This window comes from Notolepis coatsorum (genome assembly GCF_963971535.1).
Source record: "Notolepis coatsorum genome assembly, chromosome: 4".
NCBI lineage: Eukaryota > Metazoa > Chordata > Actinopteri > Aulopiformes > Paralepididae > Notolepis > Notolepis coatsorum.
Window position 1 is genome coordinate 53,932,310 of NC_140168.1, and position 18,555 is coordinate 53,950,864.

An 18,555-nucleotide genomic window follows, 5' to 3' on the forward strand; every position below is an offset into this window, starting at 1 on the left:
TAACAGATTGCAGAATGGGTACAATACAATACGGCTAAATACACACAATTGTTAAGGGTATGCAGACTGTTGTAGCTTGGACTGGGCTCCTTATAACAACTAACAGGGTTTGGAAGTAACGTTAGCTAGGTAGCTAACGTTAGCTCACATTAGCCAGCCAGCCAGCACCAAACTGATGATATCAGGAGCTATCAGTAGCTAGATAACATTAGATAATGCCTCATGTATTAAACAAAAGTTGTAGCTTGGACTGGGCTCCTTATAACAATAACTTGACAACACGGTAGCCGCAGCTAACCGGGTCTGAAATTAACGTTAGCTAGCCAAACTGATGATATCAGACATTGATATCAGGAGCTATCAGTAGCTAGATAACATTAGACAACGCATCATGTATTAAACAAAAGTGAATAGATGACTGGGCCATTTAGTTTAATGCTTGTTATGTTGAAAGAGGAGCTCTGAGCTAACAGGGTCTGGTAGCTACGGTAGGTAGCTAACGTTAGCTCACGTTAGCCAGCTACTCATGCAATCGTTAATGCTAGCAGAATTAATGGATGTAAACTTTATTTAACAGATTGCAGAATGGGTACAATACAATATGGCTCAATACAAACAATTGTTAAGGGAATGCAGACTGTTGTAGCTTGGACTGGGCTCCTGATAACAATAACTTAACAACACATGGTAGCTGCAGCTATTTGGGACAGCTCTGCTGTAAACACTAGAAATAACCGTGCAGGTATCTACTGCGCATGGGCGTTGAGCAACAACGACTCCGTATCCGGCTCACGCAGATTACATGGCAGCATTGTCGGTGAGTTTTGGCGAGTATCCAAAACGGAAACACAATTTCAGCAACAAAAACGTTTCTGTATTCAATGGTGCAACCATGGCCTTAACACTTTAAGGACCAGCCATGAGTTTATACGTGTTACGGTGCCATGCGTTGTGGACCAGAGCCACGAGTTAACTCGTGGCAAGTTGTTATTGTTTTATTCCATATTAATAACCGTATTAACGTCCCCGATCGACTCTGGGGACCTACCCGCATATTTGATTTCGGCAACATGCAATACCGGCCAGATCCTCTTAGGGGAGCCATCGCTGAGGCCGATCGAGGTATCATTGAGGCCGATTGGGGAATTTTTTTTTTTACTGTCTGTGGGCGTTTCATTTGAGCCTGGATCCCAAACGAACATCATCCATATTTGATCACGTTTGGAAGCGCAGATTTCAGCCTGGAATAATGGGATTTATGATCAGCCAATGGACATATCGATCTACCAGATGCCGATGTATTATGACGAAATGCTGCCGGCGATCACATGGGCTGACGGTAGGATACTATTCACCCAAATTACAGCCGGATTGGAGCTTGTTTTAAAACGCAACGTGATCGATCAGTGAAAATGGCTACTTGAACCATTATTATTGTATTGCTAATCAATAATAGTAATCGGCGTCCCCCGCCACCCCCATTTCATCCATAGATGCTCTGTAATAGTCCGGATGCTACGCAGTTTGTTTTATTTCATTCGTATATATACAACAGAAATGGCGTTTGATATAACGTGACTAGCCTTTAGCCTATTATCTAGCTCCCCAGAAAAAAGACGAGGCGAAAACTGCGATAAACCTTATATTCACGGCGCTATAAAATGACAACCAACCGATGGATTTTTATTTTCTTTAAGCCATTATGAAGGCACGGTTTATGCACTCAAGTGACAATGAGAATGGACAGATAGCAATACTATAAAGTATATATATAGCTGTTAGAAAGTACATTGGTTTGTTGACAAAGCTCGGTCCTCTGGACTATAAATCGCCGCAGGACTTTGGTCGCCAAAGTGTTAAGCAGGAGAGGCTCTGTGGGGATGTAACGCTTCATTCAGCACTCAGCGACCTGCTTGCCTCAACACCTCCACTGCTTGTCTGTATCTACGCTGGACACAGCGCCTCGTCTAGCCTGTGTGTGTGTGTGTGTGTGTGTGTGTGTGTGTGTGTGTGTGTGTGATACATCGATGAGGGATACACATTCACAGGGAAATCCATTATGTATGATCCCCTACTCCAGCGAGAGAGAGAGAGAGAGAGAGAGAGAGAGAGAGAGAGAGAGAGAGAGAGAGAGAGAGAGAGAGAGAGAGAGAGAGAGAGAGAGTGCGTGTGTGTGCATGTGAGACGTGCAATGCTGGCTAGCAGTCAGATGACAAGTGCGGTTAAAGTGATGGCGAGGCTATAATAAAACGCACAGATTCTGATCTGTTGCCATGCACGCACGCATGCACACACACACACACACACACACACACACACACACACACACACACACACACACACACACACACACACACACACACACACACACACACACACACACACACACACACACACACACACACACACACACACACACACACACACACACACACACACACACACACACACACACACACACACACACACACACACAGCCACCCATACTTTCCTCATACATAGGTGGGGACAGCTCCTCGGGGGGGGTGAGTGGCAGCTTGAGTGGCGGGGCTTTAACCCAGAGGCTCTCGCTCACTTCGATATCATTCCATTCACCACTCGAGACGCCCACTTCCAACAGATCCCCCCCACGCAGGGGTCCCGAGGCTCTTAACACTATAAGGAACACTCATTACACGGAGGAGCCACGCCATCAAGGGGCCTCTATGTATTCTACAAGCGCAGGGGATACGGCTGAATCAGCAGAGCAGGGGCTAAAGAGGGGACTGCTATCTATTAGAGGTATACTAGTCCTATATCTCTATGTCCCATCTATTTAAAACACGTGTGGAAAGCTACCTCAGCACAAAAAAAGATCACAGAGGGGAACTACTGTTGTCGAAAGGATGAAAAGAATATGAATTGTTATACCAAAGATGGGTGGAACCATTGACAGCAGGGAATCACCTTGAGAAGAGACGAAAAGGCTGTTATTTAATCCCACAGTCCTCAGAATGTGTTTCAAAAGGCAACGTAAAGAGTTTGGATATGACGTATACAGCTGTTAGCAGTGACATCTACCGAGGCCTCTATCTCTACTATCTACTGTCTACAGAACCACCGTTGTTTCCCTCACCCTTCATCACAGTGATCCACGCCACGACCTGCGCAGTCGCTGTGGAGTAAGCAACACGGAGAATGTATTTATTTTTTACGGCATGGTGTTGTAATGTATGCATCAGTAATGCTGCATATCTGATGTTGCTGCTTCTACACCTTCCTGCTGTGTGTGCTATAGGGGGAGAGAGGGGAGTCACCCTGTACTAACCTTCTACACCTTCCTGATGTGTGTGCTATAGGGGGAGAGAGGGGAGTCACCCTGTACTAACCATCTACATCTTCCTGATGTGTGTGCTATAGGGAGAGAGAGAGGGGAGTCCCCTATACTAACCATCTACACCTTCCTGCTGTGTGTGCTATAGGGAGAGAGAGGGGAGTCCCCTATACTAACCTTCTACTCCTTCCTGCTGTGTGTGCTATAGGGGGAGAGAGGGGAGTCCCCCTATACTAACCTTCTACACCTTCCTGCTGTGTGTGCTATAGGGGGAGAGAGGGGAGTTCCCCTATACTAACCTTCTACTCCTTCCTGATGTGTGTGCTATAGGGGGAGAGAGGGGAGTTCCCCCTATACTAACCTTCTACACCTTCCTGCTGTGTGTGCTATAGGGGGAGAGAGGGGAGTCCCCCCTATACTAACCTTCTACTCCTTCCTGCTGTGTGTGCTATAGGGAGAGAGAGGGGAGTCCCCTATACTAACCTTCTACACCTTCCTGATGTGTGTGCTATAGGGAGAGAGGGGAGTCCCCCTATACTAACCTTCTACTCCTTCCTGCTGTGTGTGCTATAGGGGGAGAGAGGGGAGTCCCCTATACTAACCTTCTACACCTTCCTGATGTGTGTGCTATAGGGAGAGAGAGGGGAGTCCCCTATACTAACCTTCTACTCCTTCCTGCTGTGTGTGCTATAGGGAGAGAGAGGGGAGTCCCCTATACTAACCTTCTACACCTTCCTGCTGTGTGTGCTATAGGGAGAGAGAGGGGAGTCCCCTATACTAACCTCCTACTCCTTCCTGCTGTGTGTGCTATAGGGAGAGAGAGGGGAGTCCCCCTATACTAACCTTCTACTCCTTCCTGCTGTGTGTACTATAGGGAGAGAGAGGGGAGTCACCCTATACTAACCTTCTACACCTTCCTGATGTGTGTGCTATAGGGAGAGAGAGGGGAGTCACCCTATACTAACCTTCTACACCTTCCTGATGTGTGTGCTATAGGGAGAGAGAGGGGAGTCACCCTATACTAACCTTCTACACCTGCCTGCTGTGTGTGCTATAGGGAGAGAGAGGGGAGTCCCCTATACTAACCTTCTACTCCTTCCTGCTGTGTGTGCTATAGGGAGAGAGAGGGGAGTCCCCCTATACTAACCTTCTACTCCTTCCTGCTGTGTGTGCTATAGGGAGAGAGAGGGGAGTCACCCTATACTAACCTTCTACACCTTCCTGCTGTGTGTGCTATAGGGAGAGAGAGGGGAGTCCCCTATACTAACCTTCTACTCCTTCCTGCTGTGTGTGCTATAGGGAGAGAGAGGGGAGTTCCCCTATACTAACCTTCTACACCTTCCTGCTGTGTGTGCTATAGGGGGAGAGAGGGGAGTCCCCTATACTAACCTTCTACACCTTCCTGCTGTGTGTGCTATAGGGGGAGAGAGGGGAGTCACCCTATACTAACCTTCTACACCTTCCTGCTGTGTGTGCTATAGGGAGAGAGAGGGGAGTCCCCTATACTAACCTTCTACTCCTTCCTGCTGTGTGTGCTATAGGGAGAGAGAGGGGAGTTCCCCTATACTAACCTTCTACACCTTCCTGCTGTGTGTGCTATAGGGGGAGAGAGGGGAGTCACCCTATACTAACCTTCTACACCTTCCTGCTGTGTGTGCTATAGGGGGAGAGAGGGGAGTCCCCTATACTAACCTTCTACACCTTCCTGCTGTGTGTGCTATAGGGGGAGAGAGGGGAGTCACCCTATACTAACCTTCTACACCTTCCTGCTGTGTGTGCTATAGGGAGAGAGAGGGGAGTCCCCTATACTAACCTTCTACACCTTCCTGCTGTGTGTGCTATAGGGGGAGAGAGAGGGGAGTCCCCCTATACTAACCTTCTACTCCTTCCTGCTGTGTGTGCTATAGGGGGAGAGAGGGGAGTCTTCTATACTAACCTTCTACACCTTCCTGCTGTGTGTGCTATAGGGAGAGAGAGGGGAGTCCCCCTATACTAACCTTCTACACCTTCCTGCTGTGTGTGCTATAGGGAGAGAGAGGGGAGTCCCCTATACTAACCTTCTACACCTGCCTGCTGTGTGTGCTATAGGGGGAGAGAGGGGAGTCCCCTATACTAACCTTCTACTCCTTCCTGATGTGTGTGCTATAGGGGGAGAGGGGAGTCCCCTATACTAACCTTCTACACCTTCCTGCTGTGTGTGCTATAGGGAGAGAGAGGGGAGTCCCCTATACTAACCTCCTACTCCTTCCTGCTGTGTGTGCTATAGGGAGAGAGAGGGGAGTCCCCCTATACTAACCTTCTACTCCTTCCTGCTGTGTGTACTATAGGGAGAGAGAGGGGAGTCACCCTATACTAACCTTCTACACCTTCCTGATGTGTGTGCTATAGGGAGAGAGAGGGGAGTCACCCTATACTAACCTTCTACACCTTCCTGATGTGTGTGCTATAGGGAGAGAGAGGGGAGTCACCCTATACTAACCTTCTACACCTGCCTGCTGTGTGTGCTATAGGGAGAGAGAGGGGAGTCCCCTATACTAACCTTCTACTCCTTCCTGCTGTGTGTGCTATAGGGAGAGAGAGGGGAGTCCCCCTATACTAACCTTCTACTCCTTCCTGCTGTGTGTGCTATAGGGAGAGAGAGGGGAGTCACCCTATACTAACCTTCTACACCTTCCTGCTGTGTGTGCTATAGGGAGAGAGAGGGGAGTCCCCTATACTAACCTTCTACTCCTTCCTGCTGTGTGTGCTATAGGGAGAGAGAGGGGAGTTCCCCTATACTAACCTTCTACACCTTCCTGCTGTGTGTGCTATAGGGGGAGAGAGGGGAGTCCCCTATACTAACCTTCTACACCTTCCTGCTGTGTGTGCTATAGGGGGAGAGAGGGGAGTCACCCTATACTAACCTTCTACACCTTCCTGCTGTGTGTGCTATAGGGAGAGAGAGGGGAGTCCCCTATACTAACCTTCTACTCCTTCCTGCTGTGTGTGCTATAGGGAGAGAGAGGGGAGTTCCCCTATACTAACCTTCTACACCTTCCTGCTGTGTGTGCTATAGGGGGAGAGAGGGGAGTCACCCTATACTAACCTTCTACACCTTCCTGCTGTGTGTGCTATAGGGGGAGAGAGGGGAGTCCCCTATACTAACCTTCTACACCTTCCTGCTGTGTGTGCTATAGGGGGAGAGAGGGGAGTCACCCTATACTAACCTTCTACACCTTCCTGCTGTGTGTGCTATAGGGAGAGAGAGGGGAGTCCCCTATACTAACCTTCTACACCTTCCTGCTGTGTGTGCTATAGGGGGAGAGAGAGGGGAGTCCCCCTATACTAACCTTCTACTCCTTCCTGCTGTGTGTGCTATAGGGGGAGAGAGGGGAGTCTTCTATACTAACCTTCTACACCTTCCTGCTGTGTGTGCTATAGGGAGAGAGAGGGGAGTCCCCCTATACTAACCTTCTACACCTTCCTGCTGTGTGTGCTATAGGGAGAGAGAGGGGAGTCCCCTATACTAACCTTCTACACCTGCCTGCTGTGTGTGCTATAGGGGGAGAGAGGGGAGTCCCCTATACTAACCTTCTACTCCTTCCTGATGTGTGTGCTATAGGGGGAGAGGGGAGTCCCCTATACTAACCTTCTACACCTTCCTGCTGTGTGTGCTATAGGGGGAGAGAGGGGAGTCCCCCTATACTAACCTTCTACTCCTTCCTGCTGTGTGTGCTATAGGGGGAGAGAGGGGAGTCACCCTATACTAACCTTCTACACCTTCCTGATGTGTGTGCTATAGGGGGAGAGAGGGGAGTCCCCTATACTAACCTTCTACTCCTTCCTGCTGTGTGTGCTATAGGGGGAGAGAGGGGAGTTCCCCTATACTAACCATCTACACCTTCCTGATGTGTGTGCTATAGGGGGAGAGAGGGGAGTCCCCCTATACTAACCTTCTACTCCTTCCTGATGTGTGTGCTATAGGGGGAGAGAGGGGAGTCCCCCTATACTAACCTTCTACTCCTTCCTGATGTGTGTGCTATAGGGGGAGAGAGGGGAGTCCCCTATACTAACCATCTACACCTTCCTGATGTGTGTGCTATAGGGGGAGAGAGGGGAGTCCCCCTATACTAACCTTCTACTCCTTCCTGCTGTGTGTGCTATAGGGGGAGAGAGGAGAGTCTTCTATACTAACCTTCTACACCTTCCTGATGTGTGTGCTATAGGGGGAGAGAGGGGAGTCCCCTATACTAACCTTCTACTCCTTCCTGCTGTGTGTGCTATAGGGGGAGAGAGGGGAGTTATACTAACCGTCCCCGGCGTTGTAGGCCAGGATGGAGCGTGCTCTCATCTGCCGGCCCTCCGTGTTCTTGCCCGAGCAGGTGTGGGAGCACAGCGACCAGGACGTCCAGGGGCTGAGGACGCAGTCCTTCGGGCAAGGCACCTCACAGACCACGGGCATGGGTAGGATGGCGTCGCGGCATAGCTGCCTGTCAACGAATTCACCTAGATGGGGGGGAAATAGGATAGAATTTGGAATTCCAGTTATTCCATCCTTCCTTCGAGTGTGAATTATTCTTTAATGCTAGGTTTAAAGTGTATACACATTTGAAATCACGAAGGGAAGACGTAGCGAATGAAGAGGAGACAAGTTAAATATAGACTTTCAAGCCTTGAGACATTGGATTGTAGAAAAGGTTCCTAAAATGTTCCTAATGATTTTTGTATACGTGTGTAGTGTTGCCAATATCAGGCAGCGCATACAGTACGCACTGGAGCTGTGAGTGCAGAGGGGAACAAAATTGAAATAATCTTATCATATTACATCATAAAATACACCAGAGTCTATCTCATTGAGAAACAGAGCAAAAATAAACAGACAAGACAGATTTGAACAGGGCAAATGACAAAGATAAAGATACTGTAGTTATCTCGGGGAGCCTCAGCCCGCCAATTAATCACAACAACATTTATGACCTTATAAATAAATACTGAGGGCTTTTTTTACAGCTTCAAGATTTCACATTCAGCGGCTGATGCTAGATTAGGGTAATCTCCAACCTGTGACTTTGACAGCTAACAGCTATGGGCAGAATATATACGGCATGCTCATTTTAATAAAGAAAAAAATAAATAAAGAAGAGACAGAAATTACTGCTTCTCTGGAGCATAAACTAAAAAAAAGTATATTAAAAAAATATCTCCTGCTGCTTATAAATCCTTCTGACCGTGGAACAATAACACAGTAACTGAATCTTCATTTGAACAGAGGAAGGAAAACACCAGGCATCGCGTCCTGGCGCGTTTTCTTCCTTCCTTCTTGCTTAGCCAAAAAAACAACAATGCCGTCTCAAAGTATGCTACGGGTGGGAGCTATTCACCTCTACTCAATCATTGCCAGCTATTAGACTGGGCCCTGCTGTAGTTAGGCCAGCTTTCCATTACAACGTTTCACTGTGTGTCACATTGTTTGTAGAGCTAAATCTATATTTTATATTTTCATTTCATTTCAACCTTTATTTAAAATCGTAAGCATCTGAGGTTTCCCTCATTTACAGAAATGACGATTGTACAAAATGTAAACAGTCCATGATAAAAACAATATTCACAGAAATGTAAACACCAGAGTAAAAAATAAAAACCATTTCAAAATAATTTAAAAAGACCAACTAAAACAGTTACAGGTACACAATGGTCTGAGATCATACGTTTAAACATTCCAAGGGAAGGGAGAACCTCCAATTTCAGAGAGAGTTTAAGGACATTCCATGAGTTAGAGGCATCAAAGGAAAAGGCTGACTTCCCTAGCTCAGAACAAACTTGAGGAACCCTAAGAACGATCCAGTCATTCGATCGAGTTGAATAGGTTCCAATATTCCAATCTAACAGTGAAGAGATATTTATATATATACATATTATAGCTATGTATCCAATATCATTGTCAATTGACAGTAAGAACCTTCCATTCAAGAAAGAAATATTTTTTTCATCAATACGTTCCCGTTTTATACCGTGGTGAATATGAGTGTTATATCGGAATGATCTGGGATAATTCCTGCAAGGCTATTTATAAGGCGCTAAGCTAATAACGTTAAATCCATTGGTGTTTCGTCCCTACACACGACACAGTTAAAAATCCAAATGCATATGATCTGTATTATGTTCCATCATGAATGCATGAAAGGGGGGGGCGGGGGAAGTCGTTTCTGATTAATTGATTGCCAATAACAGCATTCGTTATTACCACAACATAGGCTGATCTGGGGGATGGCTATTAAATCCTTGCACTATCAAGCTGAAATTGACGTCAAATTGCTCTTACCTTTGGCCGGTTGGATTCCAAAAATAATTTTCTAATTATTTGATCGCCATCTGGTAGATCATATGTCCATTGGCCCATGCCATAATCCTTTTCAGACTAATAGAAATGTCCGCCCGGACCGTTTACAGTGTGACACCAGGTCTGCAACAGGGGTTACTGCATTCTCGAGACAGCGCCACTACCAGGATCTGAGTCCCAATATGCATTTTCCAGCCAAAATACAGCTCTGTGACAGTGAATAGGATATTAATATAGAAAAAAAAGAAAAACAAACCAAAAAACGTAATATTACGTGCCTGGCACCCAATGGTTGTCGGGCAAACACTTAATATTACGTGGATGGCCCCGAATGAGTTAATAAGGGCCGTGTTAGATTCACATGTGCATTGTGGTGTTTATCTGACAATATTCAATAATGAAAAGTAGAAAACATCGTTCAAAGGTTTATTCAAAAGTGAATCATGCAAAGTTACAAACAGGAGTATGTTAAAAAGGATATCACATATGGTTGCTGCAGCAGTGAGGATGGTTCACAGCGAGTTCGGTGGACTCTATTGTGCATTAATACTACATCCTCTGCTTAAATCACACCAGACAGCGTCTTGAGCGAAAGGCAAGTGGAAGATCCTCCGATGTTTGAAAACATGAACACGGGTCGATTCCCGGTCACTAAAACACTTTAGCCTTTACACTTTAAGTAGATGTGATGTGAGTGTGTGAGTTTGGCTTTAATGAGATGTCATATTCTAGTTTTGGAGGGGAAAATCTAATGCATTTTTTATTGGCAGCCTAAACCATGACAGAAATATTCAAATAAGCATTTTGAGTATTGGTTAGTAACCCACACGACACACACACATTCGAATGTTTATTTATGTCCACATAAATAAAAGTATAAACACTATGTAAACACTAATAATGCAATCAGATATTGAGAGACAGTCAGTTACAAAGGTGCCTGTTTGGCAGCTACATTGTTGCATACAAACAGGATGAAAACACACATGATGAAAATAATAGTAGCAGGTGAAAGCGCAGAAAAAAACATGTCATGTTGACACCTATACCAATAACAGCAGATACTGAACAATACCTTGCTAACTGCTTGGCCCTTCTCTTAGAAACCAGCCATCTGGAGGCCCCCCACAACCAGCTTGTGTACACAAATATAAAAACTAAAAGTGTATGAATGAATGAATGAAAACTTTATTTAACAGATTGCAGAATGGGTACAATACAGTACGGCTCAATACATACAATTGTTAAGGGGATGCAGACCTGAGAAAGACGTTTGTCTTGTTTCCATCAGGGTCCCCCATTTTCAATTCATATAGACATTTATGACATACACAACATACATGACATTTATGGCATAGGGACATATAGGTATTTAGTACTGATACATTTGTGACATAGGCGGTATTCAAATATACAGTACTGTTACCCCTAGATCCTGACAGAGTATATACATATGATGGGGAGGGGACTGTACATTAGGAGGGGGTGGGTGGGTGGGAGGGAAATATACATACGGCGGGGAGGGAATATATACATGCGGTGGGGAGGAGACTGTCCATTAGGAGGTGGTGGGGGTTTTGGGCATTTACGGTGGCCAGTTTCGAATTGCAGCCTCCCGTAGGTGCTCTTTAAGGGCGGTTTTGAATGTGGGCAGGGATTCACATTCCTTTACAGCTTTGGGTAGGGCGTTCCACATTGTTGTGGCACAATTGCGGAACGTGTTTAGTCCCTTGTTTGAGCCGAATCTGGGTTTAACATGATTTGTTGAGCTTCCTCTGGTGTAGTGGTTGTGGTATTCACTGACCTTTGGGAAGTATTTTGACATGTACATGGGCACCCCGGTCGTATAGTGTATCTTGTAGACCAGGCCCATTGCAAGTTGCTGTACTCTGTCGTCTACTCTAAGCCATCCTAGGTTGGCAAAGTGGGCAGGGGTGAGGTGGGTTCTGGGGTTCAGGTCAAGTAGTAGTCTGACCAGTTTGTTTTGTGATGTTTGTAATTCTGTTTTAAGCGCCTTTGAGGTGCTTTGGTACCATGAGGTGCACGCATAGTCATAGTACCCTTGAATGAGTGCTCCTGCCAGAGTCTTCAGGGCATTCTTGTTTACCAGAGAGGAGATCCGGTACAAGAATCTAGTTCGTTGGTTGACCTTTTTTATTACATTGGATGCCATTTTGTCACAGGAAAGATTTGCCTCTAGGATGGAACCCAGGTAGGTAATTTCGTCTTTCCTTGTGACAATATTGTCACCCACTGTAACTGAGAAACCGTCGGTCCTGCTGAGTTTGTTATTTGAACCGAAGAGAATGGACTCTGTTTTGCCCATGTGTAATGATAGTTTGTTATCAGCGAGCCATATGCAGATTTTGCCTAGTTCCGTGCTGAGGGTTTTTTCATGTCATTTGCATAAATTAGGAAGAGTAGCGGTCCTAGTATGCTTCCTTGTGGAACACCACAGCTCACTGTGAGGGGGGGGGATAGAGTACCGTTTACCTCTACCATCTGTTCTCTCCCCTCCAGGTAGGATTGCATCCAGCTCACTGATAGGCTATCAAAACCAATTGCTTTTAGCTTGTCCATTAGAATGGAGTGATTGACAGTGTCGAAGGCCTTCTGTAGGTCCAGCATGACCATGCCGCAGTATTTGCCAGCGTCCACCTCTTGTTTGATGTGGCCGTTCAAATAGAGGAGGCATGTGTCAGTGGAGTGGGACGTTCCGAAGCCAGATTGGAATTCGTAGATTAGGTTTTTTTCCGCCAGGTACTTTTCGACCTGTTCGTAGACTATTTTCTCCATGACTTTCGAGATGGAGGTAAGAATAGAAACAGGGCGGTAGTTGCCTGGGTCTAATTTGCTGCCCTTTTTGTGTAGAGGGGTCACTCTCGCAATTTTGAAGTCCTTGGGGACGTGCCCCTGTCTTATAGAGAGGTTTATTATGTGTGTGATGACTGGGGTGATGGCGGCTGCTGCGTCTCTGAGGAATTTGGAGGGGATGTTGTCATGGCCAGTGGCCTTGTTAGGTTGGAGGGCGCTCAATTTTTTGAGTACCTCATCGGTTGTTACCATTTCAAGTTTGAAGTCGTCTTTGTGGACCCCTAGGTTTTTGTAGTATGCTACTATGTGTTCTACCCCATAATGCCCTGAGTGGGAGGGTAGTTTGTTTACCAGTGTTGTGGCTATGTTTGTGAAGAAGATGTTTAAGTAATTGGCTACATCCAGCTTGTCTGTGATGAGCGTGTTGTCCGTCTTTATGTTTATGTTTGAGAATCTGGTTTTAAGTTTTTTACTGCAGCCTAGTTGATTATTGAGTAATTTCCAAAGTTCGCGGGGTTTGTTTTTGTTTTCCTCCGTTTTGTCGTTGATGAAATTTCTTTTTGCGGTTCTGATCATGATGTTTACGTCATTTCTTAGTCTGTTTCTTTGGATTTTTAGTTCAACCACGTGGGCTTGGAGTTCACTGTTTGAGCTTTTGGAAAGCTTTGTCTGACTTTTATGAAGTTCAGAGCATTTTTTGTCTCTGGTTTTCATAGCGGCCAGTATTTCAGTGTGCATCCATGCCTCAGCGCGATTTTTAACCCTGGTGGTTCTTATCGGTGCCATGTTGTTGAGTATTGCTGTGAATTTGGTTTTGAATCCAAGCCATGTTTCTTCAACCTGTGTACCACTGAGCTCATCTGACCAGTCCAAGCTCCCCAGTTCTAGGTTAAAGGCCTCTCTAGAGTAAGTTTTGAGGTCTCTAGATGTGACTGTTTTGTGACAGCCGGCCTTCTGTTTTAGCTTTTTGCGGGTACAGAAAATCATATAATGATCACTTAACCCGCATGCTATCACCCCTTTACTGGAGATCATGGACTTGTCAGAGGTCAAAATGAGGTCAAATGTACACTTGTAGCCCAGCTGTGAAATGGTCTGCACCAGTTGTTGATAATTCATCTTGGTTAGAAAAGCTTCCTATAGGCTATAGTCGAAAGTACAACCAATCTCTAGAATGAGCACCTCCCTAAGATTTTCATTGACAATAACCACAACTGGGCCCTATTCCCCGTACCTGGTTCAACTAAGTCGATCAAAAGTCCCATTATCCAGATTAAATTATCCCGATGTTTGAATCCGGGCTTTCCCTGTTCCTCGAAGGTGGTTTCACTCTCGTTAATTCTAACCAGACTTGATACTCAGGATAATTGCGCGCGGCCGCCTCACCTGAAAAGACAGCAGGTGTCGATCGCAGAAATCCTGATTTTCTAACGGCATTGATTGATTGATTGATTTAAAACTTTATTAACAGATTGCAGAATGGGTACAATAACAATACAGTACGGCTCAATAGCCTCACCGACATAATCTATAGGCTAATGTTAAATCCCTCATTACCCCAATCAATCAGATTATATTTCTTTAAATATGCCTGCTGGCAGTAGGCTTAATGGAATGAATAATCGAATGAGATCTATTGCTAGCAAAAATAATTAGTTCAACTCTTTCAGAATAAGTAGATACAAACAAGCCCAAAGAGTATCTAATTGATACGAATTAATAGATACTTATGAGGATATCTGTACTGTATGTGCTTAGGTATCATGTACTTTATATATAAATTAGGGATGCTGGATATTGGCTTTTTTACCGATACCGATATACCGATATTGTCCAACTCTTAATTTCCGATACCGATATCAACCGATATCAACCGATACCGATATATGCAGGGTTTCCCCCCCAAAAAACTGAATAATTTCAGGTAATTAACATTACATATCTCTTGTCGTGTAATTAACACAACATTATGCATACTTTGACAATAAATAAAATAATAATTTGTTCTTACTTGCTTGCCTGGGTAAATAAAGGTTAAATAAATGTAAAAAAAAGAAAAGAAAATGTGTTTCCTTTTTTCAAAACCGATACCAATATTTTCCGATATCACATTTTTATGCCAATATCGGTAGGCCGATAATATCGGACATCCCTAATATAAATACATGGTTCCCAAAGTTTCAAGGCGAGACCCAAAATAACGTGTCAGAGAGGCTTGGAGGGAGGCTATACAGTTTCACTATTAATCAGGTTTTAATCTGTTTCGGACATCATCCATACCTGCATTGAATTGATTAACCTTTGGTTTATACCAGTGACACATGTTCATCATCAGATAACAGTGCTTGAACAGATACATGCATTTTCTCAAATGCATTAATGTCAACAGCTCATTCAATTTCTCAAATCCGTCAAACAGCGCATCTCATCAGACATTTTAATCCCATTTACAATATCACAATAACGTGTGTGTGACAGTGATACAATTCAACAATCCACAGATTCAGATTCCTCGTAATTCATAATCCACAGTCCACGCATAGACGCTTCAATGTATGCTTGAATGAAACACAATCCGGCTGTGGATGTTAAGCAAATACATCCACAGCCGAGAATATGAAACTAATCAGAGCCAAACACCCGATAGGTTTCAATCATTAAAAATATCCCCGCGGGGTTCACATTTGCAATGCGCCGTTATTAAAATAACCACATGCAGTGTGTATTGCAACTCCGAGCGCGGTATCCGTATAAATATGACGTGCATTATTTAAGACAAAGTAAATCTATAGGCTGAATATGATTTATTATCAGCATTTTATGTATATTATTTTACATTTCAAAAGCCCCCTCTAGAAGAACGAAGCACAAAAACATAATTCAGAATGGTATAATGGGATCTAGACTGTGAGAATTATTTCAGGAAGCGAGCTGGGATTTCTTTGCAAGGGTGTGGCCATGGTTTATCCAGCTAACTGAACTAAACCCTGCTCTGGAGCAGGTTAAAACTTTCTGATCTGTTACCATGGTGATTTAAACAATCCGACGTCGGGGAACGGAAAGTCAAGCTATGCTGAAAATGATCCGGCTAACTCAGTTAGCCAGGTACGAGGAACAGGGGTGCTAGCCGTGATGTTAGAGAACACTTCTGAATCATCACTACACACATGAAACATGAGCACTATGGAAGATCTAAAAATGGAAGTGATATATTTTTTTATCAAATCAACTATTCTGTCGTGCCAACAGATATAAAGCCCATTGAATGAATACATGGCAACCATTTAAGCTATTTGTTTGTGACCATGATGTATACAGTCGCTTGGTTGGTAAAACCTGTAGTCTTGCTTTTATAGTGAAGATGTTCTCATCTATAGCTACACTTCTAAACACTGCGTGGGAGACAGAATGGTCTGCAACCGAGACAACACACGCACGCACGCATGCACGCACACACACACACACACACGGTAGCTAGAGGCGTGGGGTCTATGTTGAAACATGGAAGCTGGGGGATGCAGGATCACTGTGTGCCTCAATAAAGATCCTCCTACAGTAAATGGCTTCAAACGGAAACGGGACGACAACGGAGACAGATTTTGTAGGATTTAAGACATCTGAGGTCTTCTCAAGGATCATTTTTCGGGTGGGTGGGTGGGGGAGGGGAGATGGGGGGGGACTTTGTGAGGCACTTCTCTGGCCTGTATTGATCTACGTCTGCGGGCTGTGCCTGCCTCTCCGCGCCCTCCATCCCCCATCCCATCTCATCCCATCCCATCCTATCTGCCGTATCAGTGAAAATCCCATTGTGACGAGAGGAGTGAACGGTGACCAGAGAGTCAAATGACACGTCGGGAAGGGGGGGAGGTGGGGGGTGGGACCCCACGGGAAAAACAAATCCATTTCCATCAGAGGCGAGACAACGGAGGGTCGATAAGGGCCCGGTCAGGAGAGACTCTGAGCGATGCCACAGGGAACTGGGGGGGAGGGGGACACTGATAGGGGGGGGGGGTGGAAATCTTCCATTTGATAGATGTTTTGGGCGGAAATCATTAAACTGTTTGTATGACACTGATGGCTCTGATCGTGTCTTTTGGCGAGTGAGTAGAGAGATCCTACCCCGCTTCATTCCTGATTACACAAAGAGGAAGCAATCTATATCCCTGTTAGCTCACAAAACAATAAACCAACAACAGAGAGAGAGAGAGAGAGAGAGAGAGAGAGAGAGAGAGAGAGAGAGAGAGAGAGAGAGAGAGAGAGAGAGAGAGAGAGAGAGAGAGAGAGAGAGAGAGAGAGAGAGAGAGAGAGAGAGAGAGAGAGATAAAGAGCAATCCACCTGGGGGTGTTTAATAATACATACATGTTTTAAGAGCAATGCAAATCATTTGCAATGCAAATGAAGGGGTGACGCTGAACAGGAACCTATTAACATCCCAATAAGGCTATACAGTACATCTCAGCCACAACAACCCCCCCCCCCCTTATTTTCTCTGTCTCTCTCCTTGCTTTCTGCAGTGTGTTAGGAATCAATTCAGCAGAAATAAAATATGAAGAAAAAACTAAACAAGACAAAACAAAAAAAAACTCTTAAATAATTGGGAGCAGAAGTGGGAGCTGTAGTAGGAGCCTATGATCAAAGGGACAATTCTTCCTTTATAGATATTACACGCATCAGACCCGTCAGGACACCCTCCACTACCTGGCTCTCTGAAGCTTGGTGTGGCTGACGGAAGCCTAGCAGACAAGACACCTCTCTCTCTCCCTCTCTATTCAATCTTTCCTTCATCCAGGGTGATATTATACCCTCTGGTTCACTCTGGAGGTAACAGGGGAAGAAAGGCTGTCTAAATCCAACCTGACTGTGCAGAGCAGAGTGTTCCTAATCTAATTTACCAATATGAAGTATGATTCAACAGGGCACTATGAAAGCGCACACACACACACACACACACACACACACACACACACACACACACACACACACACACACACACACACACACACACAACACACACACACACACACACCACACACACACACACACACACACACACACACACACACACACACACACACACACACACACACACCTCTTCAGGTTGAGTGCCTCTCAGAAGAAGTAGGGAGTGATGGAGAGGTCACCTTGAATATGATTTTTTATTTTTTTTTCTCTTCCTCTACTTCTTCCTCTCATTGGAACCCAAGCTGCTTACCTGTGGGTTTTTCTTTTCTCATCCACCACATTGCTAAGTGGGTCAGGATTATACAGTCTCTGCACCCATAGGAATAGCAAAGTATAGAGGGGGGCGGTGGAAGGGTAGCACAGAGGGAAGGTAGATGGAAGATGGAAGTGGTGAGAAGACCAGGGTGGTACTGTATGGGAGAGGAACATGTGCTCAAATAACACAAGATGTTATAGTATCCGTTTGATGTTTTATTGTATGACTTGAGAAATGTATACGTTAGTGAACTGTCTTCTATCTCTTGTAAATGTATTTTGGCTGCATGATTGTAAAATAGTTGAGTTTGTGTTTTTAGGGGGGGTGCTTCTTTTTGTGATACATGCTATCTGTCTGGCCCTGGAGACAAAGTATTGTGTTTATGAGATAGAGTTTCTTTCATTGGTGTTTATGACATAATTTTGGCTCCCTCCATTGGTTTGTTTTGAAGAAGCAAGGACAGAGCGAAGACTCGTCTCATGATCTAAATACAATATAGAGGATACCAACAGACTCTCTTAAAATATAAATACAACATAGAGGATAACAACGGACTCTCTTAAAATATAAATACAACATAAGAGGATACCAACGGACTATCTCACAATATAAATAGAATGTAAATGCTACCAACGAACTTTGATATTGATGCCAACAAGACAACTACTGGAAGGCTGTTTGGCCAATGCAGACAAACTACACAGACAAACTACAACATCAACATTAAGGCTTTGCACTGCTGCCTTGCAGTAAATCCTTCAGTCGTCTTCTCCATATAGAGCAGGGCGCGGAGGGGTTAGACGTGACCAATAGCAGGTTACAGAACAAGTCAGCCCATCCTCTGATTGGCGGAGAGATGAAAGGGGACTAATCATCAGTGCCACGGAGAC

The 18,555-nt window shown here is 44.9% G+C and overlaps 1 protein-coding gene across 1 annotated transcript in view; it reads right to left on the reverse strand.

Moving 5' to 3' along the window:
- Nucleotides 1-18,555, reverse strand: part of thsd7aa (thrombospondin, type I, domain containing 7Aa) — a gene marked incomplete at its 5' end in the record, with an annotated part of 247,207 nt that overhangs the window by 63,366 nt on the left and 165,286 nt on the right. The window contains 1 exon segment of the mRNA XM_084311946.1: nt 7,604-7,798. Within this exon segment, the coding sequence (XP_084168072.1) occupies nt 7,604-7,798 (195 nt within the window).